The sequence below is a fragment of the Mchenga conophoros genome, linkage group LG16 (genome assembly GCF_057382185.1).
Source record: "Mchenga conophoros isolate Kocher_MC1m ecotype Shallow Benthic linkage group LG16, M_conophoros_male_GT1.1, whole genome shotgun sequence".
Lineage (NCBI taxonomy): Eukaryota > Metazoa > Chordata > Actinopteri > Cichliformes > Cichlidae > Mchenga > Mchenga conophoros.
Window position 1 is genome coordinate 21046073 of NC_140541.1, and position 24944 is coordinate 21071016.

At 41.4% G+C, this 24944-nt stretch overlaps 1 protein-coding gene across 1 annotated transcript in view; it reads right to left on the reverse strand.

Annotated features, from left to right (window-relative positions):
- The window catches only part of igsf3 (immunoglobulin superfamily, member 3), a 74286-nt gene that overhangs the window by 19841 nt on the left and 29501 nt on the right, over nt 1–24944 (reverse strand). The window contains exons 4-5 of the mRNA XM_085249106.1: nt 7905–8324; nt 4523–4909 (exon numbers count right to left, since the gene is read on the reverse strand). Of these exons, the coding sequence (XP_085105232.1) occupies nt 4523–4909; nt 7905–8324 (807 nt within the window). The remainder of the gene's footprint in view (nt 1–4522; nt 4910–7904; nt 8325–24944) is intronic.

The window sequence follows — 24944 nt, forward strand, 5'->3', positions numbered from 1 at the left end:
AACATCTGTGTTTCCCACAGGGCCAGATTGGCTTTAAAAGCTCTTGCATGTTTCATCATCACATGGCCCTACCCCTGAAGCTGCCCCTACCACAGTGAACTGGTATTTCGCACCAAAATTCAAACTCACAGAGCCATTTTTCATCCACGAGCTCTTTGGCATCTTTCCCTTTGCTTTCCATAAACTCAACTTGAAACATCTTTCCAGCACTTTCCCTTCATTTAACCATGACGCTTCTGTGTGATAGGGCATGCCTTCATGTCCAGACATCATCTCTTAAACCGTTGGTTCATGTAATGATAAATGTTGGTGTTATCGGGCTAATTCCATGTTCCACTTTCAGGGTTTTACCACACAACACTTACTGGTGTATAAGGCAGTTATAAACTGTGACTTCACCAGTGCGTCTTCTCCCACACAGCTGTCCACTAAGCCACTCTTTTCACCACATATCGCAGGCGGTCCATCTGTTGTCATTCCTTTGGCGCTCCCCCAAAGCAGCTTCATTTAAGTTACGCACTTCGATTACTTCTTCAAATATGTCTTGTCCCTTAGTTGTGCCATTGCATTGATTTAATTCCCAACAGTTCCCCTGGAGTCAGCTCGACGCGTGAAGATCGAGAGCTGGGCAGTATCAATCATGTCACAGGAAGGGAATTTGCAGCGAAGTCTTTTCCTTTTTCCATCAGCTGTTTTTGCAGATTGGTGGCAACCTCACAAAGACAATCGGTAACAGTATTCCGAGTACTTAAAATGCTTACTTTTTGTCTGGGATTGCACACTTTAAATATGCACCACTTTAAAAATTCCTCCTCACTTTGTCACCAGGCTGATTTGGCCATTGCTTCTGCCACAATAAAACCGGCTTTAACAACAGCCTCTCTTTGAAATGTTGCTTCTGTGAACACAGTCTGCCATGACACCAAACTTCTTTTCATCTCTTCTGCCTTCTGAAGATTCTGCTGTTTGTCCTGGCGTTTTGTTTCATAGTGTCATCTTGTGCTATATTCTTCAATTATGGTCACATCGGCTCCGCACACAAGACAAAGAGGTTTACCCTTTCATGTTAGCGATCAGTTACTCTGCCTCCCACTTCTCTTGAAAGCCGCCGGGCCCTTTTGATCTTTTTTTTGTTTTGTTTTGTTTTGTTTTTAATTTCGACTGGAAAAGACTGGTTGATCATGAGGCTAACAAGTATATCAAATCAAGACGTGTGAGGGGTAGCTGGCACTAGTTTCAATTGACACGCTAATGCGCCAGCCATTCCAGTGCAATCAAACCAACTTGGTGTATACATACTTCTGTTTTGTAAAGCACTTTGTGAGTTTTGTTCTTGAAAAGTGCTATATAGTAAACCTTACTTACTTACATACCAACTGATAAGATTTTTAAGACTGATACCAAAACCAAGACTTATATTTGTAGATTTAAAAAACGGATTTCCCCAATATTTTTATTTTTATTTTTAGACTTTTAAATGCACAGAAAGCTTTTTGAAAGAGAAAATGATCAGAGCTGTGAAACCAAACTTAAAAAATTGTGTGTAAATGATCAGTCTTCATTCTGGAAAAATTAATATAAATAAATAAATGTAAATAAAATTAAATAGTTTTACTTCACATTTGTGCAAGGATTGAACCACACATTTGTGAGTCTTCATAAATTACTGTACACATTTGTAAATCGTTACACTTATGGATCATAGCATATGCATTTTTAGGCATATTTCTCTCCATAGATTTTACTCCCATGCCAGAATTTTACTGCAATCTCTACACTTGTGTAAAGTAGAGGTTTTTCAAAACATTTTCATCTTTTTTCCACTAGTGCAGCGCTGGGTCCAAACCTGGAACCAGTTCCATACTGAAAAAAACAGACTGGGGCTGGTCATTGTTTTTAGTGGGAACGTAGCCTGTGGTTTCTGTCTGCTATATTTTTCCTTGTATGAAAATTACTGTATAATTTATGTTTAGTTCCCAATCCTGATAAAATATTGGCTGCTTATAAAACACAGATCAATGCTATGACTGCACCAGCACAGTCACCGTGCTCATAGAAAACTAGATGATGGAAAATAATGACGTGTAAGTGTCGATTAGGGCAAAATGTCCACGATATCAATTAAAGATGAAGTACACAAAAAGCCCCCCAAAAAGAAAACAAGAGAAAAAAAAAAGGAAAAGTGATCGGATCTAGATACTATATTTGATACGGATTTTAGGACACAGGAACTCATCCAAAAGCGTAACTCCTTCTCAAACTGAATCCAAGAGATAGCTAGAATAACTCTGTCTGTGTCAAACAATTCAGAGAGCAGAGGTGGCCATGGGCAATAAATCAAATTGCTGAGCTTTTCCCTGGAGTGCAACACTGTAAAAGTGCTGTGTGCGTCTGTTTGCATGCTTATGAGTGTGTATGGAAGCATGTGTCAGGGTAAGATAGTGCAGTTTTGTAACTGGCCCCAGGCACATCAGAGTGACAGCCACAGTAGACACACTGATAAGTTTTGTGTGTGTGTGTGGGTTGAGATTCTCTTCCTGAACCTTGTGAAGCTTGTTCACCAAGTCCTTAATACGCACAGGAAAGAAGGTTCAGATCACAGGGCTCAGTGGCACTTCAGAGGAGAAGGATAAAAGTCTTTACTGACTCTTCTGCTCTGTTTTTCTGCTTTATCTAGACTCCTATCACTTCAGCATCCATCAAACATCACGGAGCTCTGGTTGACCCATAAGCTCTCCTCCCCTCTGCGGAGCTAGTGCTGCTGTCTCGTGGGGGGTGCGGCTTAAGAATTCTCACATTTTTTTTTCCTTCCCTTAGGCCAAGCTCTGCTGCCTCCCTCTCAGCTCACCGGCTCTCCTAATAAGCATGAGTCCTCTGTGAATATGAAATGAATTCAATTCTTATTTCTATCAGATTCACATTAAAAAAGGGAAAATGCTTCATCCTTTACTTTTGTCTTTCATTTGAACAGCTCATAGTTTTCTTACACAGCTAAGAATAGACTGTAACATGTAGATATATCTGCCTGCCTACCCTTAAAAATCTCTTGGTCTAGTCAACGTTCCTTTCCCTGTTATTTAATTTTTTCAATTTTTACCCACCGGCTCCTTCTCCTTTGTGCTGAACAGAATGCATTTTTCTCTCCAATCCCAAAGAGCCCCAACTCTCTTTCCCTACCTTATCACCTGTCCCTTCCATCTTTATGATAGAGATTCAGTCTGGCAAGTGAGCTCTCCCTCCCTCTCTCAGTGCAAAGGTAAACTCCATCCATCAACATTCATTTGTCATGAGTGTTTACCCCTGTTTTTCCTTCGCTGTAACCTCTGCCTGCCGCTAAATCATCAACTATAAACCCCTGTCGCAACCCATTAACAGCTTCCCCCCCCAATTCCACAAATTAAAGTGATGAAGCACATCTTCAAACTTTGTGTCTGTGCCTGAATGTAAGAGAAAGGAGGCATAAGGAAAGTCTGCATACGACACACACGCTCCCCGAACACTACTGCTGTGTTTCATGAAAGTTCTCCACCAATAACCATGCACATTATCTTGTGTAAACCCTATAAACATCCTTTATATGGCATTAGGGCCTTTTGTTGGAAAAACAAACCTTCCATACAGAGATATTCCCAAGAGACTGCTGCAGGCTCTGGGCCATTGTTTTGGGGTGATTTAACAGGGGCTGCAGAACGGTCAGAATAAGGTAGCATCGGCTGCTTGAGCAGAGATACTACTTTGTGGCCATTATGTTTTATTATGCTGCTATCAGTTGGCTGGCTCCATGCACTGTTCTAGTCCTCAGAGGCATGGTAGCACAGAGAGACAAGGGAAGGCAGCATCAGACACAGATGCTATGAGTGTGTAGAAGAAAAAACACCAGAAGTGATTTGGGAACAAGGTTTTAAAGGTTTAACTGTATATTTGTATCAATCAGCTGCAAGGCTGACATCACCCCATTGGCTAGCCCTGCTTAACCCAGCTGAGGAGGTTTGCCCCAGCAGAACACATTAATTTAGCCTAGGGAGCCACTTAGAGGGCCCTGGAGAGCTAGATGCCATTCTCTGCTTCTTTTCTTTCTCCACACTTTCATTTCATGGCTGTTAGCTCAGCCTCCTTCACTCAGGACTCTTCTGCTCTCCATTATCCTACTATAGTGTTACCCACCCTCCCCATCTCCCCCACTAAGCCAAGGAAATGGGAAGGACCATAATGCTGCATTACCAATCCTTAGCAATCCACTCAAACAGAAAATAAATCAGGAATAAGAGTAGCATTATCCCATTCCCTCTTACTCACAGCTAACAATAGAACCTCTGCAGCTATCCGTTATAGCCACCCTTAGAAGGACAGGACACGGGGGTGGGGTGGCAGAGAAACGCAGCAGAGGATCACAGCACGATATTACATGTGGACTAAGTGAAGATAAAACAGCCATTATCAAAATGTCATCATTCTTAGTGAACTTGACAACTAAGGACAGGACGGCCACACAACTGGCTTCAGTGAACAGATTATTACTCACTCAGTGCCTGGACTGTGATCTGGACATTGCGGGATCTCTTGCTGCGGTCGATGAAGTCACCCGTGGGCGTCTTCTCCCGCTCTGTTACGCGGCAGATATACTTGCCGGCATCTTCAGGGCGCAAGTGCTGCAGCTTGAGCAGGTGCACGTTGACGCTCTCTTTGCGCACAGTCATTTGACCGGCGGCCTCCCGGGCGACATAATCGGGGCCCAGATTAGGCACGGCACTGGGGCCCACCACGGCCACCGGTGAGCTGCTGAAGACCCACGACACAGAGAAGAAACGCTCGGGGACATTCTGCGCCTCAATGGTGCAGCGAAGCTCCAGCGGCTCACCGGCCGTGAAGGACCGTCGCTCCGTGCTCACCTGGATGCTGAAATCCCGGTCTGAAAGAAAGGAAAACAAATGAAAACAACAAGGTTAAAGGCTAATAAATGCACGGAGATTTCAATTAAAGCTGCTCGAAACCGAAGCGCACAGTGCTGCTTCATTTTCTTGGTAAGCTGAACATGCATTACCCAAGAGAAAGGGGTTAAGAAGACTGAGCAGTGGGTGGTAGAGGTGGGGTTTGATGTATTCAGGAAAGCCATGGGGCAATAACATGGCATCAGCTCGTGCAGAGAAAAAGAATATAAATTAGAGATGGTTGAGGTCACTCGGTGGGATAGTGGCATAACAGACAGGCCTGCTCTCTCCTCTCTAGTTTTCACCTCTGCAATTAGGAAAAAAAACCCACTTCTAATTAAAATTCTCGTTAGCTGTTTGAAACAGTCAGGCACGCTTTTGCTTTCCTGCATGATCTAAAACCACAGAGCAGAATAAACACTGGTAGGGCCCCCTACCTGGCCAAATCATGCTTGTTGTCTCTGCATGTGCAATTGCATTTGTGTCTGTTTGTTATATTAATGTTCAGATCCTGAGTTCTGTACGTATCGGAGACAGCTGCAAAACATCTCAGTGAGTTGGTAGCCCCAAGCAGTAATTACAAAGACTTTAAAGTGAATCGTGTGGAAAAGGTCAAAGCCTGCCCCTAGTATGGAGCTAGTTACGCAGAGATAATTATGATGAGAGGTAAGAGAATATTGTTGACACATACAAAACATAAATGTGTATAAATCTGCCTTCTGCCATGTGTTGCTGGCAACAAATTCCAAATATATTATTAAATACATATTAGGAAACTCTAAGCATTCATTACTGGGATTATTTTTTTTAATTTAATACAGTATAGATCTGGTAGAAGATCATCTTAAAGAGCCAACACATATTCATGTTGGGGTGTAATTTAAAAAAAAAAGAAAAAAAAAAAAGAAGTAAATGCTAAGCACAAGCAGCCAAAGTGAGGAGGAGAGGAGGAAGGAAAAAAACCTGCAGTGATGAGCAATGTTTGCAGAAAAATAAGAGGGTATGTGAAAGAAGGGAACAAGGGAGGAGATGAGTGGAAAGACCAAAAAAGATAGGTATGGTGGGAAAAAAAAAAAGGGGGGGGGGAGTGAAAGGTACATTAAGATTCTGTCTGTTGCTCATCTCTCTGATGCCGGCAGTGGGTGATTAGCTAGTGATGGGGCTGTCTTGAGATCCACTCCATCTTTTATAATAGGAGTCTAATGGAGAAGCTGCTCCCTCTCCTTTCTAAATTTCCCTGGCTCTCTGTCAAATATGCACTTGGACAGGTGGAACGTCACATACACCAGTTCAGCCTTAAGGCGTGCAAGTGGCTCCTTCGTCATGCAATAAGCACGTGGAAAGAAAACCAAAATGAATTTACGCATTACACTGAAGTTTGAGCAGTTACATTCATAGCTCGCACAACGCAACTGCTTTATTCTCTTTGTCACGCAACAACCCTGCATCCATTATATATTATAGGGAAGACAGAGAGTAACAAAGGATGTTTAGAGATGAGCTCTTTGTGCCCTTTGTCTCCTCACTAAAGTAGCAGGAGCTCATCTGACAAACCTGCTTTACATCGGAGTTCTCACTCTCCTTCTCATCCACGCACGACTATCTGGGGCACCATCAAGTCGCATTGGTCCAGAGCGGATCTGATGCTTAATGGAGAAAAGCAAAATGACTCCTCTTTGAAGTGATTTACTGGCATGAGACATTCGCCACTGCGTGCTTTCTTGGTAACTGAGCTAATGTCAAAGCAGTTTATCACCCATCTCTTTGGCCCTTTCTTGGAAGCATACAAAGGGATACTTTATGTATGTGGAACGCAGGACAATGAATGTGATGGGCTCGAGTCGGGTGAGAAGCTATAAGGACATGTAATGAGATATTAAGCTGCCTTTTTTTCTCATCTTTTTGGTCTAGAGGTTGGCTGCCTATTAAATAATTATCATATGAGCCCACTCAACACATTCTTTGTTTCCACACACTTGCACATCACGCAAACCTTGTTATTGCTACCCCCGCAGTACCTCCCTAAGATGGAAACTCCCATAATGCTTTCCGCTTTCCATAGGTCTCTTCCTTTACATTTGGCAGAAGCATTAAAAGAAAGCTGTCTCTCTCATAGCAATGCATTCTAGCCCAATCAACACCGGACAAACTGTTGGCAGGAAGTGGCTGAAAAACACATTCTGCCTTCTGAACCATGGGCCACATGTTGCTGGGGAAGCTGCTTATGTGGAAGCCATAGGTCTCCTGTGTCAAACACCCACGCTATTTGGAGCTGGTTACATTTTTCTTGGATGTGCTTGTAATGTTGCCCATCAAACAGACACAAATACAAAAGTAGGGAATCTGCGGAGGTTTAGTTAAGCCCTTTTTAGAAAGCTAATGAGCTTAGCCGGAGATACTGATCAGCAATCAGTGAAACCCGGCCCACATGCATGAGTGTGTGCCACTCAAGAGGACAGAGGGGACTGACACTAACCAATATCTATACCCTGCCCACCACCCCTCCTTTTCTTTCCCACAGAATACGATCCCTTTGGCCTATCTCTGAGGCGCAGAGAGAAAGGGAATTAGGGTTCACAAGGTTAGTGGTTCAAACCCCAGTTCCTCATGTCGGTGTTTCTAAAGCCTCTGTTCCACTAGTACCAACTCTACCAGGCTCACCTCTGTTTTAGGGTGTTCCATTGGATGATAGTACCTGGTAACAGGTACCTTTTTTAATATCCACTTGGCTGGGGTTCCAAACGACCTGTGTCGAGCCCACCAACGTTGCGGTGGTACTCACTTGTAATGGAAAATGACTGAAACAGAGTAGAGTTGAGCTGAGTAGAAGCTAATGGAGAAGAAGTATAACGGTCTTGTTGGACGGCAGCTTTATCCACTGATAAATGGTTCAGTGAGAGAGCTGAATGATAGTTGCACTGTGTATGCAAAGGTAATTTTTTTTTTTTTAAAGCAGTCCATTTACAATTCACTCACCAGTGGGCTGAATACGGAGCTGAGTCTTGTCGCTCTGCTTGCGGGTCATAGCAAACCAGCTTCCATCTGGGTCCTGAATCCACTCAGCAGCCTGGCAGTAGAGCAGCCCCTGGTCGACTGGCTGCAGCTTGTGAATGGTCAGCCTGTAGGCTGTAGCGCCAGTTTTATCCAGCCTGAGGTCCCCCGCTGCCATTCTCTGCCGATACGGCCCCCCAGAGCGCAAAACGAAGTCTCTTGACAATGTGACTAACTCCTGAGGTGGGGCGGTTGGGTCCTCTGGGGACCTTAAGTACCAGCCTACTGACAAGTGAGTGTGCTGCACTGTGGTCCGAGACACCTCGCAGGTAAGCTGTAGCGTGTCGCCTTCCACTTTGGACAAAGTCTGGGCCGGAGCTGTTACTGTCAAAGAGTCAGCAATAACTGAAAAACAAATAGAAGAACAGGGGCAATTATTACTTAGCGTGTATAATGGTAATTATTCTGTAATTACTCAGTTTTAGAATAGCATCATCTGCTTCCTTAAATAATATATGAACCCTTTACCTCTGTGAAAAAAAAAAAGACCTTAAAGAATAGAAAGCTGATTAAAAAGGAAAACCAAATACACCCAAAAAAGCATTTTGGGGGGTTTTCAGCTATTATACATGTGATAAAGTCCATTCCACTGTTAGCTATTAATTTTATGCACTGTGAGAAAAGGTGTAAATGCAGCCTTGCTTTTTTCCCTGAGGTGACTGCCCTCCATTTCCTCTTCCATATATGACTTTCACATGTTACTGTGTGGTGATGGTATTTTCTCCATCTCACACAGACAGAATCCTCCAGAGACCCCTCTGGCACTTCTTTCAGACCGATTATATCCCATATGGCTGGCTACAGAAAACATAATAAAATGTAATCTTACAGTGTCTCACTAAACTTTTGGAACATTTGGATCACGCATAGTAAATATACAAAACAGCAAGACCGAAATTTACTGTAATAAATTCAGCCCAACCCCTTCTATCTACAATACAACTGAGAATAAAAAGGATGGGATCCAAGCCAGATGGTTGAGAACAGAAGAGATCAGAGAGAGGGGGGGTGCAAGGAAGCAGAAGATACATCAAAATGTGATAATTTCAGAAAGGAAGATGGAGTGACTCTACACACTGACAGAAATAAACATGTATAGCCTTTAAAAGGGAACCTGAAATAGCTAAAGAGGTATTTTTAGATAGGTACCAGAGCAAAACTTTATGTATGTGTGTCAGGAAGACTGAAATAGAGACAGCATTAGATCTGAGCTTCCAAAACTAAATCCATTACAGACGAGCAAAAACACCAAAAGGCAATAAGGTCAGTCATAGGGGGTGGGGGCGGATCATGCTAGAAATAAAGGTTACTGGACAAAATTTAATTGGGTAAATAATTCACACAGAGGATTCTGCGCTTTGCCATGCAGGGACTGTGACCACTTCTTAAAAGCCAGAAAATTGAAGTGCATTGTGTTTGGCTATTCACGCTCCTAAGGGAATGTCACTGTGAAGATTACAATTCAGCATGTTTGAGTCTGCCTCTGCGCAGTAACTTGCTGCGTCTAAGTGTAGATGCGTGGGAAAGAAAAGCTTTACTCTTGCATTATTTTGAATGTATGCAAGTAGAGGCCACTGTGGTGATGTCTGTCATTTGCTTTTAAAAAAGAAAGAGATATCAGAGGGACAAAAGTGCATAGAACCAAAGAGGATTTTGAGAGAGACTCAATATATGGTTATCCAGAGTTTAACAAAGCACTCAAAGAAAAAGAAAACAATGAGATAGTAATGGCACAAAAATACGGAAAGTAATCAGGTGAGCCACAATCTGATAAGACACTGCCTCCTGAAAATGGATTAAGTAAAGATGTATAAAATGTCCAGACGAGAATAAACAGTTTCTGCATTTTTGTGTCTTACAAAAACACAGACAAGGTCTGATTCAAGGTAATTTGGAAGTTCACTAGAGGTCATATTGAGTGCTCGAAAAACCACCTAGCAGCAAGGGATGCAAATGGGAGCCTTGGGCAGGAATAAAGCTATCCTGCTGATGTATTTGTTTGTTTCTTGCAATAATACAATAACTGACATGGGAATCTTACTGAGCCTGGATTAGTGTTTATATTCAAATACTTTATTTGTAACAGTTTCAGAAACAGAGCAATTAGTGGTAATGATGGTAACTGCTGGGAAATAATTGTTAAATATTATCAGTTATGAACTTCCGCAGAATCACTCTGGTGTGATCTTATGGGACTCTTCTAAAATTTGTGTTGTTTGAATGATGGATTCTCAAAGATGAAATTAAAATATAAATTAGTAGCTGATTATACATTTTGGAGTTGGTTAGTTAATTTGGACATCAGTTTCATAATCCAGTGCAAGTTACTCCTGTATCTCTTCTTTGCTCTGTGGTGTTTTCAATACACAAAAGTTCTGCACTTCAAACACTGGTTGTAGCAAAGTCCTCTCACTCTGACACTCCTGTCAACAATGAGTGAACAGCAACCTCACACACAACACACCTACGCTACAACCTGGCATTGCCATAGCAACTCTCCCACATGGTGCTGAGGGCCTGTGAGAACAGTCATTAGTTACTATAACAACCGCACCCACCAACACAATCCTGAAATCGACTTACATTCTTTCTGTAGACACACTAATGGACGGTGAAAGCAGTTAGCTGCTTCCTCCTGTCGGATGGCCCGTTTATTGTGGGCATATTTAATATTTTTGACCTCATCTCAAGGCATCTGAGCCAATCGGAGCCCTACACCAGATATGTCGGGAGGACAGAACAAATCAGATAACACCAGCCAATCTCAGCCTTTCCAGCAGTCGGGCTGAAGTTGTACACCGGGATCATCCAATAGTACCACTGACCTCAATCTGCAAAGGATTAGGAACAGCGTGAGATGGCATTCTCTGGCATACATGCAAAAAACAAAACAAAAAAAAATAAATAGAAAAACGTGCATGCACACATGCACACACACTTCTGAGGACTTATTTTACCTGTTCGGTCCTTAACTGCAAACATTACAAGAGCCTTTAGAAATGAATCTAAGGACATTCTGTGTTTTTTTCTTGAAGATCACACAGCTCAGAAGCAGAATTTGTGGTAGCCGAAGCCCAGCGCTTGGGCAAATAACTCGTTTTATTGAAGAAAAATATTGACTTCTTTTCACTTCAGAAGTTAAAGGCCTCAGTTGTTGTCTGAGCTGTTATAACATCAATACCCACACTTTTGGACCAGGCAAAGTATTTTCATCACAATGAACACAGGCACTGCAGTTCATTTAAGGGTGTCTAGTTTAGTTTTGTGATATTGTCTTTATTTTATTGATTTTTTTAAATGTTTTGCCAACAATAAAATAGTACAGTCTCAGCTTTTGGGATAAATAACAGTATTTCTTAAAAAATGAAATAAAATACACATTAATATACATATACATACAAATACACACTACTATATCACCAGAAATTATTCAAATGTTTCCTTAAAAAAGAAAGAAAAGACTTAATAATAACAAAAATTACCATGTCACATTGTCCATGATAATACCAGCATGATGTTTTGTGTGATAAAGAAAAAAAAAAGAACGCGTTTTCTTCATGATATCAACAATATCAATGTTCCCTTGCGTGCACAGCACCAACAAAAATCCAGCCATGTCTGAGAATGAACTTCAACAACCTCCAGCAAAGCACAAAACTTTGAACAAACTTTCATACAAACAGGAAAACTGTTCCTGAATGTGGAAACAGCAAACTGAAAGCAAAAATACACTGCCGAATACAACTAGGCTATGAAGGCACCCAAGCAAAAGATACTAGCAGCAGGTGATGTGCGACCCTGAAATTAAACAAATGACGAGTATTTCTGGAGCACTCGATAGTTATGGATGGATGGAAATTGCAGATGTGGTTGCATTGCACAAAAAGCCACGTTAGAAAACACTTTTTAATTTCAAATTTATTATGTGACAATATTGTACAGCGACCTGCTACCGGCACCTTGTGGCAATAGTTTCACACTTCGAAATAGGCAGTGTGTTGTCAATGGCAGTAAAATGCACATAATTTTCTTTGCACTTACACAAGCCTATGCCGGTAAACTGCAATCACCAATAAAACAAGCCTTTTCCCCCTGTATCTCTACAAATATCACTATTACAAGTTTCCCTGAACTGCTGTGGTATAATTTTGATTATGTTGTCCACCCCTATCATTTATATACTCCAGTACTTGATCGGGGATTTTCTACCATAAATTGCTTGGTAAATGGACTGGTTCTTATATAGCACTTTTAAACTCAATGTACATTCATGCAAGCACTTTTTCTGTGTCTAAGTGTTTTCTAGCTTTCTATCTAACATTGACACACACATTCAAACCCAATGTATTGGGAGCAACTCGGGGTTCAGCATCTCGCCCAAGGATACTTTAGCATGCAGACTGGAGCAGCCAGCCTACTAACCTACCGATTAGTGGAACCTGTTCTACCTCCTGAACCACATCCACCAATTTTGGCATCAAAGGAGAGTGGCACCGTTGAGGTTTCCCAGGCTGCTTTGCAGCCTTCAACTCTTCTGCAGTGTTAGGTGTTGGCAGCGCTCCATAGATTCACATGGGGTCAGGCAAGTGGGCTACCCCAATCAAGCACAGTAATAGTAAAAGTAATAACATGGTCAGCAAAAGATTTGGTAGCAGTTAGGTCCTGCTGGAAAAAGGAAATTGCCATCTCCATGAAGTTTGTCAGGAGATGGAAGTATGATGTGCTCTAAAATTTCCAGGTAGATGGTGCATCGACTTTGGACCAACATCTGCAGGTGACCTCAAATCATTACAGATTGTGGAGAGACTTCACACTGAACTTCAAACAGACGGTATACTGTGCCTCTCCCTGCTTTCACCAGACTTTGGGACCTAGATTTGTAAAAGAAATGCTAAATTTACTTTCATTCAAGAGGACTTTGACCACTGAGCAACAGTCCAGTTCTATTTCTCCTTAGCCTGGATAAGATGCTTCTGATGTTATCTCTAGTTCAGGAGTGGCTTGATATAGAAATGTGACTCATGAGCTGCTGTGTTTCAAATAGGATTAATACAAACACATGTAACACTCACATACTAAAATTTGAAATTTAAATGTTTATAAATATTATAAATAAGAAAATATCTTTTCAGATATTCATAAACTTTAAGAATTTCTCTTTTAACCCCGGTAAAACTACCAGAGATACAAGGCTGACATTGATGAGAGTGACTCATTTCAATTCATTATTAACATCAAAACATCAAAAATCACATTCAGTCATTTCTCAGCTGCAAAACACTCTGCATGTGTTCCCTGCAAATCAGCCTTTATTATCATAGGATGAATAAACATTTCAGTGGTTTGTGAAGGATTTCAGATACCCCCCACCCTCTGCAAAACATTGACGGAGACTGGATTTCCAAAAAATGCATTTTTCACCAGTGAATCAGGTAATCTTACATTTTGAGATGAAGGTTTTCATGTGTGGATGGTTTGCATTTCTTATCCTTTTTCTTTTTTGACTGGCAGCGAAGCTGTCAATCCTCGATAAATCTTTAAAACTACGCTCTTCCTGCTTTACCTCATCTGCAATTTTTACTTTCATCTCCCTCCATTCCAGATCTTTTCCTACTCTTTCAGCTCTCTGATGTGAGTGACGGTTGTCATCCCCCAAGCTAGCCTTTTAAGTCCAGTCACATAGAGATAGAAGTGGGGGGTGACATGGGGACACACCACCATGGGGAAAAGGATTTCACAAAGATGACACATGGAAAAATAGATGATAATTTATTAAGCCTGATCTTTACATTTTAGGATGGGTTTGGAAGTAACAGGACCAGAAAAGATATCTCACCGAAAGAAAGCACCAACGGCAAATCAAACAGCAGTGTTGTGCATTTGTTGTTGTTGTTCTTTTTCCCTATATATTAGAGTTGTTGTGGATTGCAAAGATCCAACCATTCAGCACTCCATGCTGGAAGATACAGAAAAATCTTCAGTCCTCACAAAAGCAGGCCTGCTTTCTATTCAGCAAATAAAATAACTCCTGCAAACACGCACAAAGATATCATTTTTAAATCATGGGTGCCAGTGTGCGACATCTTCAGCTTTTCTTTGAGGCATTGTACAGAGTCATAAACGTTACAGAAACATGTTTGCATGATAAAATCTGGGTGGGAAAGTGAAGCGGTAGTACTTGTCCCACCCACATCATCATCATCAGTGTTGTGCTCCTAATCCCAATGCCTTAAGTGTAGCTGGAAGATCAAACTGTGGTTCTAATGAACAGTTTCCGTTCAGGATTGAATTACTGGCTAGTAATAAGGCCTGACTCACTGTTGTCATTACAGATTGCAAATAGTTGAGAAGACCAGCTGGTCACCCAGAGGTTGAGGGTTTTGGTTACAAGGTTATTGCCCAGGTCACCCGCTGCGCGGCAACCTGTCTCAGTCCGACTGACTGACTACAATCAGCCTAAAACAGATAATTGCCATCTAATTTATGAATGCAGACACACTGCCAACATGTTGCAATCAGTCGAGTCAGTCTGTGCCAATGAGCGCAACTGGTCTGCTCAATCCAATAACGAAACACCCAAATGTCAGTTATTAAGGTTTGTGGCAGGCAATTTACTGTAAATTGAACTAAATGTAACACCAAACAGCATGTCTTATTTTGCGGCCAATGCGTGTGTGATAGTTGCTGCTAAAAGTGTGTATTTACTTGGAATGAGAGGGGGAGATATTATCAGAAAGAGTGCGTAACTGGCACAGTTGGATAGCTAAAAGCTGTGAGTTGTGCCCCGTCATTCTTTACTCAGTGCTCACCTCTGAGCATTTAGAGCTGAACTGCACGTTCTGCTCCACAGGAATATTGGTGTTTTATTGAAACATATCAGAACTGAGCTGAACTCCACAGAGCATTGACGAGAGAAAGGAAGAGAATCCCAATGCAAGACAGAAACAAGAATACATCCTGTTTTCTTCTTTAAAGACAGTCAAGCGAGTTCCAGTGTTTTAGGCTCTTAGTCATATTTCTACACAGAGATCAGCACACAGTGAAAACATCTCACTCTCTCTCTCGCGCGCTGTCTTTTACTTCCTTCGATAGGCGCTTTTACATAACATGTGTCTGTCAAAATGCATTTATTAGCTGGATTGTGTTAGTGCGATTAGATTAGTCTCGGCACAATGTTCCCAGCATCACACTTTCCTTTTCAGACACTGAGTCAAATGCAGCAATACAAATATTTCAACATGCCGGAATCAAATCTCCTATCTTACTGATATTTGACCAATTTTGCCTTTACCATCTGTGTTTAATTTGAAATAATATCTAAATGCAACACACAATGTGTTGTCAGTCGAAAGAATTAATAAGTATAACACTAAAGTAGATTTCTAAGAAAACAGTTTGATTTTTTTATGCTTTCCTGCAGCACAGCACATTATTTTTTTGTTTATTTTGTAAACAAACAAAACATGTTTTACAGCATCATGGACCACACGTTCCTGCTTTAAATGATGGTGAGATTAGGGTTGACCTTCTAACTCAAGAGTGTGGCTGTTCCTTTTTATCAGCCTATCGCAGTAGCTGCAGCATGCTGCCAAGCCAACAGTTTATTCTTTTGTTAGTGCAAAACTGGCCCAATCTCGGAGTTGTGCCCTATGTGTGGATTTTGTGCAGTCCGCCGGTGTGAGTTCCCACAGACTCCACTATAAATCTGATGTAACTAGCAACAGACGGCAACAGATTTGCAATTCATCACAGTACATTATCACAAACAGATTGCATGCAATTACCAACTTGACCCCATTCATTTGAAAACTGGTTGTAGACCGACTCCGTCTTATTGCTCTTCTGTTGCCATCTTATTGCCACAAAGACGGTTTGAAGACGGCAACTGACTACACGTGGTCTGATATCTGGTCGTCATCTTTGAATTAACCTTTTCAAAAGTAGGGAGATTCTAAGGTGATTGCACACAGTCGCAATAATTTTGGTTGTGCTGTGGACACAAATCATCATTTTCCCTAGCATGACTACAGCTAAGATGAAACTAATTATATAAACACACACCAAAATATATAAATAAATAAATAAATAAATGAAACAAACAAACCCCAAAAGCAAACAAAGTGTGATCATACATACCTTTGGCACTATATTGTATGTCAATCACAAGTGTACTGCAAGACGTAGCACTAGAGATATTTAGACACAGCTGAAATGGTTACCACTTATCAGTGGGTAAAAGCTTTAAGAGAGAGAGTGAGTGTGTGAGTGGATGTGTGTGCGTGCATGTGTTGCTGCAAAGCAAATGGCCATTTGGCAAAGCCAGTAGGGTAATTATTGTTAATTACTCTCTGAAACTAAGAGTACTGCTGAGAGGAAAACAAAGCAAGTGGGCGAGCCGCCGCTCCACTTCATGCAAGTCCAACCTCCTTGCTGAACAGACGTCACTTGCTGACCCAGTATGCCTGCTTGTGTTGCAGGCATACCGGGTCAGGAAGTTGGAAAAAGAGATTTAAATACAGAAGCTGTGCCTACACCTGTCTTTCGTATTCCTATTACCCAACATCCTGCCCATTCACATCCTCCACTCCTTTGTTATTTTCTGTGGAGCTGTCGATGAGTCAGAATGAGGGATGAAGAGGTTCAACTAAGAAAATGGGAGAGAGTAGATAAGAGAGTAAAGTGGGAGGAAAAAGAAAGACAGCAAGATGAAGACAAAGAAGAAAACAGAGCAAAAAAGCAAAGACAAACAAAGGGACAATGCTCTTTTGCTTGATACAGCCAACCACATGGATCAGCATCAATGCTTTGTTATTTCACAGCAAGAAGTAAAAAAATAAGCAAACAAAAAACAGGATAAATAAATTATTGTGTTTGTAGCCTATATTTAAGTAGTATCAATGCACCATTCAAGTGCACCAAAAACAAAACAAAATTTAAAACAAACAAACAAACAAACAAAAACACATCGAGTGCACTCTCTCGGGAGTCTAGAAAAAATAATCAAGGAAGTTCATGAAACACTGCACAACTAGCAAACTCTGGTGAACTCAGGCCTACATATAGTCCCCAAGAGCCTGCACTGATAGTAAGGACACGATACAGAACAAAACAAGGAAACAAGGGCAGAGAACGGATCAGGACTGGAAGGGAAAAAGAGACACACAAGAGCCCTTTTTATCCAAGAGGAGGGGGAGCATGTGGAAAAAAGAAAGAAGAAGAAGACAGGAGTCAAAGCCTGTCATTTTGGGATCTGGGTCCACAGCAGGGGGCACATCCATAATACAACATAAGCTTCTGATCAGATGAGAGCTGTACTTAATTGAATCTTAGATATGGAGCAAGCTCCTTCCACCCATTCTGTTTTCTGTTTTTGCATATTCATATGTTATACAACACAGGCCTACAATATCTTGTCCAAGGAAACTATTATGTTTCTGTGCTATACTTTTTTGTTCCATGAATTTTTTAAAGAACATTGTTTTACTAGTTTTTGTTCCATGTAAAATATTAATTTAATAGTTTTCTGGAAATATATTTCCTGTTCTGTTACTAGCATGGTTTGTTTTTGGTTTTCAGGTCATGTGGTGGCAACAGCTTAGAAAACCATCCAGTAGCAAAAGGTGTGTTGGCAAATTTAAGGGAAAAACTGAACGAACAAGGGCTTTGCAAACTTTCCTAACCCAACAAAATTCCTTTATAAAAAAGTCATTCTAAAAAATATCTGTTTTAAAGTCTTTCAGAACTCCTTTGCATCATCAGCATCAACATAAATTCAGGCATACGGATTAATGAGACTGGATTCCATATGTAAGGGTTAGAATTAGGGATTAGGGATGTGCTCAAGCTGTTACTACCCTGTCTTGAAGATGGAAGCGCAATGACTAGCTGCTTGATCTTTTCCCCAATTGTCTCCTATTAAAAAAAGTGATACTTTTCTGCTAAATCAATAATTGTTTTTTAAAAAAAGAAAAAAGTAATTTGGGTCATCTATTAAGTGTTCTGCTGGTGATTTTGGAAATCATTTCTACCTTAATAAGATTTAAAGATTTGTGTCCTGTGACAGCTGTGACTGACAGGCTCATCTGCAGCTCACACAGGCTTCTCAACTAAATTTTGGGAGTTTCGGTTTAAGGAAACAGAAACGTGCAGTACTGACTGTTTACGTCACCCTAATGCAACTTATTATCTGTCATGATTGCGGCTGTGTGCAGGCTGGATGAGGACCCAATCACAAAGTCACGGAGGCAGGAATGAACTCAAAATTCACAGCTTTATTGCTGGAGAGCAAAACCATACAAACTAAACTGGGAAACTATAACGTAATACACAGAGAAACACACAGCCATGAATGAAGGAGAACGCGACACAGAACTGAGGGAGATGCGGACATAAATACACAGAGGGTTAACGAGGGAAGTGGGAGCACACGGGGAGACAGCTGACACAGATAATCATAATGAGACAGGGCAGGAGTGAACACAACATGACGCATACTGACGAGAGACTGTCAAAGTAAAACAGGAAGTACACAGAGGTTCAGACAGGAGGAGAGAGAGCACGGACATAACGGGCTGGGGAAAACATGGGGAAACGAGGGCTCACAAATACACACAGGGGTACACAGGGGGTAATCAAATAAGAAACATCTTAACTAGGGATGGGTACCGGGATACCGGCAGTGCAAAGGAGGTAAGTCCTCAAATCTGATGAAACACCTGGCGACATATAGCATTTTGTTAAAAGCCGAGAAATGCGTTGTATTTGATAGCTTGCTGCGAGACCTCACATCGTGCATATCTACTGCGGGTGTGGTGCCTGTTATCTGACCCGGAGTTAGCAACATCCGCAAAAAACCCGAGGAGGCGAGTCCTGGCCCCTAGCCCTGCCAGTGTAGCAGAAATGATGACGGATGATGATGCAGCAACAGCTGTTCTTCTCTGGGCGAGTAGCTTAATGTTGTTTATGTGTAATTTACGTTGAGTAGGCTAACTGCGTTATTACATTAATGCATGTAAGGTGAACTAGCAAACACAGTTGTAGTTACATGCGGCTTTCTTCTTGTTTGATGGCAGGTACTCCCTTCATCCTGGCCAAAAAAAGCTAAAATGACCAAAGAAAAAGTGGAAAACAGCTAAACATGAGAGGTTTTTGGACAAAGTTTGTTTTTTCCATTGATTAAGCGCTGCTTCCAGCCAAGAGTGATGCCATAAATCCCCTATAGCTGCAGAAAAGGCTAACATTGTTATCTTTTTTACAAAAAAAACAAAAACAGCTGAACATGAGAGGTTTTTGGACCAATTTTTTGTTCTCCATTCTTTAAGCACCGGTTTGAGCACCAGTTTGAGCACAGTTTAAGCACCGGCACCGTTTCAAAAGTACCAGTTTGGTACTGGTATCGGATAAAACCTAAACAATACCCATCCCTAACCTTAACATAACAACCTAGAAACCAAGGCATAAATGAAGAACAAAACCCAAAACACACGAAAACTAAGAATGCTGGGCCAACATGGCCCAGGATCATGACATTATCAGTAAACAGCAGAGAGAGCACCTAGAGGGTGTCCATATTGTTGCTGGGGACTTTAATAAGGTAGGTTTGAAATCTGTTAAGTGTCCTACCAGGGAGACAGGACACTGGACCATGTGTAGAGCAACATCAAGCAGGCCTACACAGTAACAACCCTCCCCCATCTAGGACAATCTGACCGTCTCTCTTTGCTCCTCATCCTTGACTACATCCCCCTTAGGAAACAAACTCCTCCAAGCACCCAGGTCATTAAAGCACAGCCTGATGATGCAGGAAGACCTACATGAGGATGTACAGTGTTCAACACTATAATCCCAGACATTATCACCACCAAACTGGACCACATTCAGACCCCCCCATATTTAGCTGCTCCTGGATCAGACTTCCTAACCAACTGGCCTCAGGCTACGTCCACACTAGCCCGGATAGATTTGAAAACGCGTCCACACTAGCGTTTTTAGTCGTTTTCACAGAGTTGTGGGTTCACATTGAAACAACCGAAAACGCTTACGTTCCATTCCTGCGCATGCACAAAAGCGAGTGAGAATTAAAGAATTTGAAGAAAAGCTATCTGGAGCATGTATAGACTGATATTAATCTTTTTTTAGGGCTGTCAAAATTGAGAGCAATCAAAACAACTGCTGTATAATGCACTCCGCTATCTATGTTTAATTGGTCACATGACTGCATCACATGACTAAAATGCATCATCGTTTTAGAAAGTCTGCGTTTTTGAGCGTCCACACTGCGACAGGACAGCTCAGTTTCGAAATATGCGTTTTCAAGAGCGTTTCCAATACGCTGCGTTCGTTTTTCCTTGAGGAAAACGCCTTCTCAGTGTGGACGGGAGGCCAAAGCGGAGAGAAAGTGATGCGTTCTCAAACAAAAACGCATTAGTGTGGACGTAGCCTCAATCAGTCCGACTTGGCCCCCGCCGTCACACAGCACCGGATCCCAGCAGGGTTGCCTTCTCAGCCCTCTACTTTACACCCTGTACACATATGACTGTACACCAACCCACCCAACAAACGTCATCATCAAGCACGCCAATGACACCACCGTGGTCGGGCTCATCAGGCTCAGAAAATAACCTGAAGCGGAACATCCTTAAAACAAAAGAACTCATAACGGACTTTAGGAGACACAGACGGGTCTACTCTTCTCTCTTTATATATGGAGAACAAGTGGAATCTGTCTTCACCTTCAGGTTCCTGGGCACCCACATCTCCAGTGATCTCACTAACGCCCTGGTAAAGAAGGCCCAGCGGTAGCCACACATCCTGAGGAAGTTGCTGCTGGCCTTCTACAGCTCCTCAGTGGAGAGCGTACTGTCCTACTGCCTGTGTGCAGCTTTCCTGTTCTCAGGAAGTCTGAACACCACATTTGTAAATCAAATAGTTGATAAACCTAAAGTCAGAGACATGTAAATGTTTTTTTTAATAAAATGAACGTGTGTGTGTGTGTGTGTGTGTGTGTGTGTGTGTGTGTGTGTGTGTGTGTGTGTGTGTGTGTGTGTATATATATATATGTTTCCCAATACAATATAATATATAAAGTATAATTTCAATAAAACAGAAAACATGATGTTTTTCATAGTGTTTACAACCACATACAGGTAAGTGTATCAACATCATCTCTGGGCTCATATTGTAAGCACGCACAGAATTTCTGAATCATCAAAGTGCTGTTTAAAAAGAAATGTATCAAACTTCTGTTAACTATCATTATATCCTCTGCAGATGAACGCATTGCATGTTCTGAGCTGAGTGTGCAGAAATAATATAATTCATATATTGTAATGAATACATTAACCATTGTTTATTATCACAGCTGACAAATTGCAGCCCTGTAGTGTAAAAAAACTCATTTAGAAAAATTATTAAAGCAGACAACAAATTAGTGCCTGATTTGAAAAGCAAATTATCGACTATGAGTGGAATATCTCACACTATCTTGACCAATCAAAGAGGCCTCTGCACTGCGCTATTATATCACACCAAATCCAATCTTCTAAAAATGTGAAGAGAGATGAAATAGAAATCAGGGGGGTGAGCTGAGAGGGGTAAGAGGATATGAGAGATCTTACAGATGCTGTTATGAGATTTTCAGTGAGGAGTCGGTGCTCTACCGCTATTGGAACATCACTCTGGGTGGGTGTTTGAGCGTCAATGTGTGCCATACGCTGTAACACAAAGGTCACGGTGACCGAAAGGAAAAAGGCCTCTTCGTTTAATAAAGGGGTCTCTCAAGCATTCCTTTGTCTCTCTCTCCGCCATGCATGTCTGGGCTCTGTCCCATTTTTCTCCTCACTCAAGTTTCATTCTAGCCACACACCAACACCTTCACTATAAACCCTTACTCCCTTATGCCCTCTCCACCACACGATCTGGTGAGTTTCCTTTGTTAGACAAGTTGCTTGTCAGCACCTAATTATCACTTATTTTCCTTCTTTTTTTAGTTGACTTTCTCCTCCAGCTCATCTTTTTTTTTTCAAAACAGGAAGGCATCTCGATCCCACTTTAATCTATTCTTTTTTTTTTTTACATCACATAATTATCAATTCTTTTTTTAAATTCTTGTGTATTCTAAACTAGTTAATGAGTGGCATCCTCTCCATATGACACTGTGCAAAAAGAAATCAGACATGGAGAAACAGAGCGAAGCCCCTGCAGCTATTTCAGCTCATTATACCTAAAGGTGGAAGGGACAGGCACATCAAAGATGGGCGGTCTCTCACACTCTCTCTCACTCTCCACTTTCTCTCTCTCTTACAAACTCACCTAAACACACCGAACGTCAAGCCTGAGGGAACAGCTGCTCTCTGACACACATAGATGGGGATAAGTGACTGAGGTATTTCCCTCTGTGTGCCCAAACATTTCCTCCAGAGCTGTGACTTAGCGGTGATGGGTCACTGAATCATGCACAGCGCTAACGGACATGATGCTTATCAACATTAAAATTTAGAAAAAAATAATATCAAAATCGAGTACTTCATACCATGAGTTGCTTTCCAAAAGCATGAATCTCCTGCCATCTGTGCAACAACCACAGGGGTTCTGATAGAATTTGCAGTACAAACGTCCACGGTCGCTTGTGAGTTGTAGTCTTCCCTTCTTGTAATAACCCTCTACCTACACCTCTGCCCCACCTGCTGCCTCCACATTGCTCCTCGAGTTGAGCTTCCATTACATGACTAATAGAGGTGTTAGGACATACACACCTTGAAAAAGTTAAGAGCAGCAATTCAGTGTATGAATGTTAACAGAGACAAATCAGGAGGAGGGTTATGCAACAGCTATGGCTAAAATGGAACAAATGTTATCTGCTTTTGTTAAAATAGATCACTTTTTAACTATGAGCCTCTTGCATTATTGTTGGTTAAACAGCATGTGTGTACATAAAAGTTGAGAAATAGCATTTGAGAAATAGCAGTGATACACTAATTAGCTTTGTGCGAATGATGCTCATACTAGTTATCAATGTGAAGGCGTGTGTGGTAAATCAGAAGTTTTATCTTGATCTTAAAGTCCAAATTCACACTGCAGTTGAAGACGGCAGCAGTGAATGTAAACAGTTGTCCAATAAAACTGCCGAACTCGTAATGTGTAATACCACTGCTGTGGTGTGTGTCTAAATAAGGGCAGAAATAAGAAGGTTCTATTTGTGAATGTGCTGCAGAAAAGTTTAGTGCCTGTGAGGGCTGGAAGACTCCAGTTTACTACTACGACTACTAAAACAGCATCCCTCCCAGCTCCAATTTCTAAAGTAACAGGAACCACAGACAGTAGAAGAAAAACATCATCCACTGGTTTCTGAAGTCCCACTCTGAAACCTCTGTCAGTGCAGTACACAGAAAAACCAGATGTGAGGTGGAGGAGCGGGTTTCGCTGTAAAACTGCTTGCTCGTAGGTTTTTATCAATTAAATTGTTGGCCAATATGCGCATGAATATTATAACAGATAAGGCACCTTTTTAAGGCAGTATGCCCAGAATAAAAAAATCTGTTATCAATTTTCATTGCTATAACCTAAGAATGAGTAAACAGAATCAGAATCAGAAAACAGGCCAATAAACTCAGCAGGAAATTGTTTACAGAGGTCAAGTCAGGAAGCTGTTTTCCCATAGACATCGGAAGTCTTTTTGCAGCCACAGCTATTTCCACCCGAAGGCTTTCAGATAGACTGCAGGTTTAAGACACTTACAGACTGGTTTTTTTTGGGGTTTTTTTGACTGGCTGGAAGCTGCATCCATGTTTTACGCTGTCTAAGAAAGGAACACAGCACTGGTAGTCTGGTGAAAGCTGCGGTATTTAAAAGATTTCTCAAAGATTTTCAACTGAGCTGGAAATATAACCACAATATAAAGTATGAATAACAATATAAATAATAATCAGAATTATGGAGTTAAACTTACAATCCAGCAATGATCAAGTGATTATGCCTGGGGTAAAAAGATTTTTTTTTAAAAAATGTCTTCAATTTGATCTTTTTAATGAACTGAAACTGTGGCCTTAAAAAAATCCAAGCACCCCAACCCAACAGTGAACCCTCTTTCAAAGACACTTAGATCTTTTCCTCAGAACCAAGAAGGCATGCTCGGGATTATTATACGTGCCGCAGAGCATGAATTAATGTTAACTGCTTAATTGTACCATGTGGGCTCCTGTGTGGAATCATCTGTGTTCATTGTCTTTCTCTGCTCATTTATTTAATTTCTTTCTTCAGTTTTGTCTGGTATAAATTCACCGGTGTATCTCGCTAGTTTGCTTTTATGAGCTTTATGTGAATTTGTTCACTTTCTTGAGCTGTACAGCACGGGTATAGAGGGAGTGGAATAACAAAAGAAGAAAGTGGGAGAAGAAAAGAAAGACGGGCAGTGAGTGAAAGAGTGGGCTTTGTTATTGTGGCGGAAGAACGGTGACGTAGAGTTAAAAGGCTGAATTTTGCGATAAGAAAGGGATCCACGGTGTTTCAAATATGAAACGGTGTTTACACAAAGGCAGAAGAGGGGGATTTAAGACTAACTAAGATGCACAGGAACACGCACGGGCACACGAGCGCATACATACGCACAAAATATGACACTACCTCTTACTGAGGACCAGCCAGGAAATGAGCCTGAGTGAGTGAGTGAGTATGGAAGATGGAGAGTAAGCAAGAGATTAAAAGGCAAAGCGTGAGAGGAGGGGTAGTCTGAAGAGAGGTGGGAGTATGAAAGACAAATCTTCCTAAGAGCGTTTGAGAAGAGCTGTGTGCAAAGCTATCGTTGACTGAAATCCTTTAGAGCATCAAAGATTTACTCATCATGCCTAAACACATGAAATATTCCTTCTACCCCACCCTTCCCGATTCGGTATCAACCTCCTCTTCCCCCCCCGCTTTCTCCATGTTTCTCTTCTTCATCAGCTAAAGACCAACTTTATATGTCTTTCC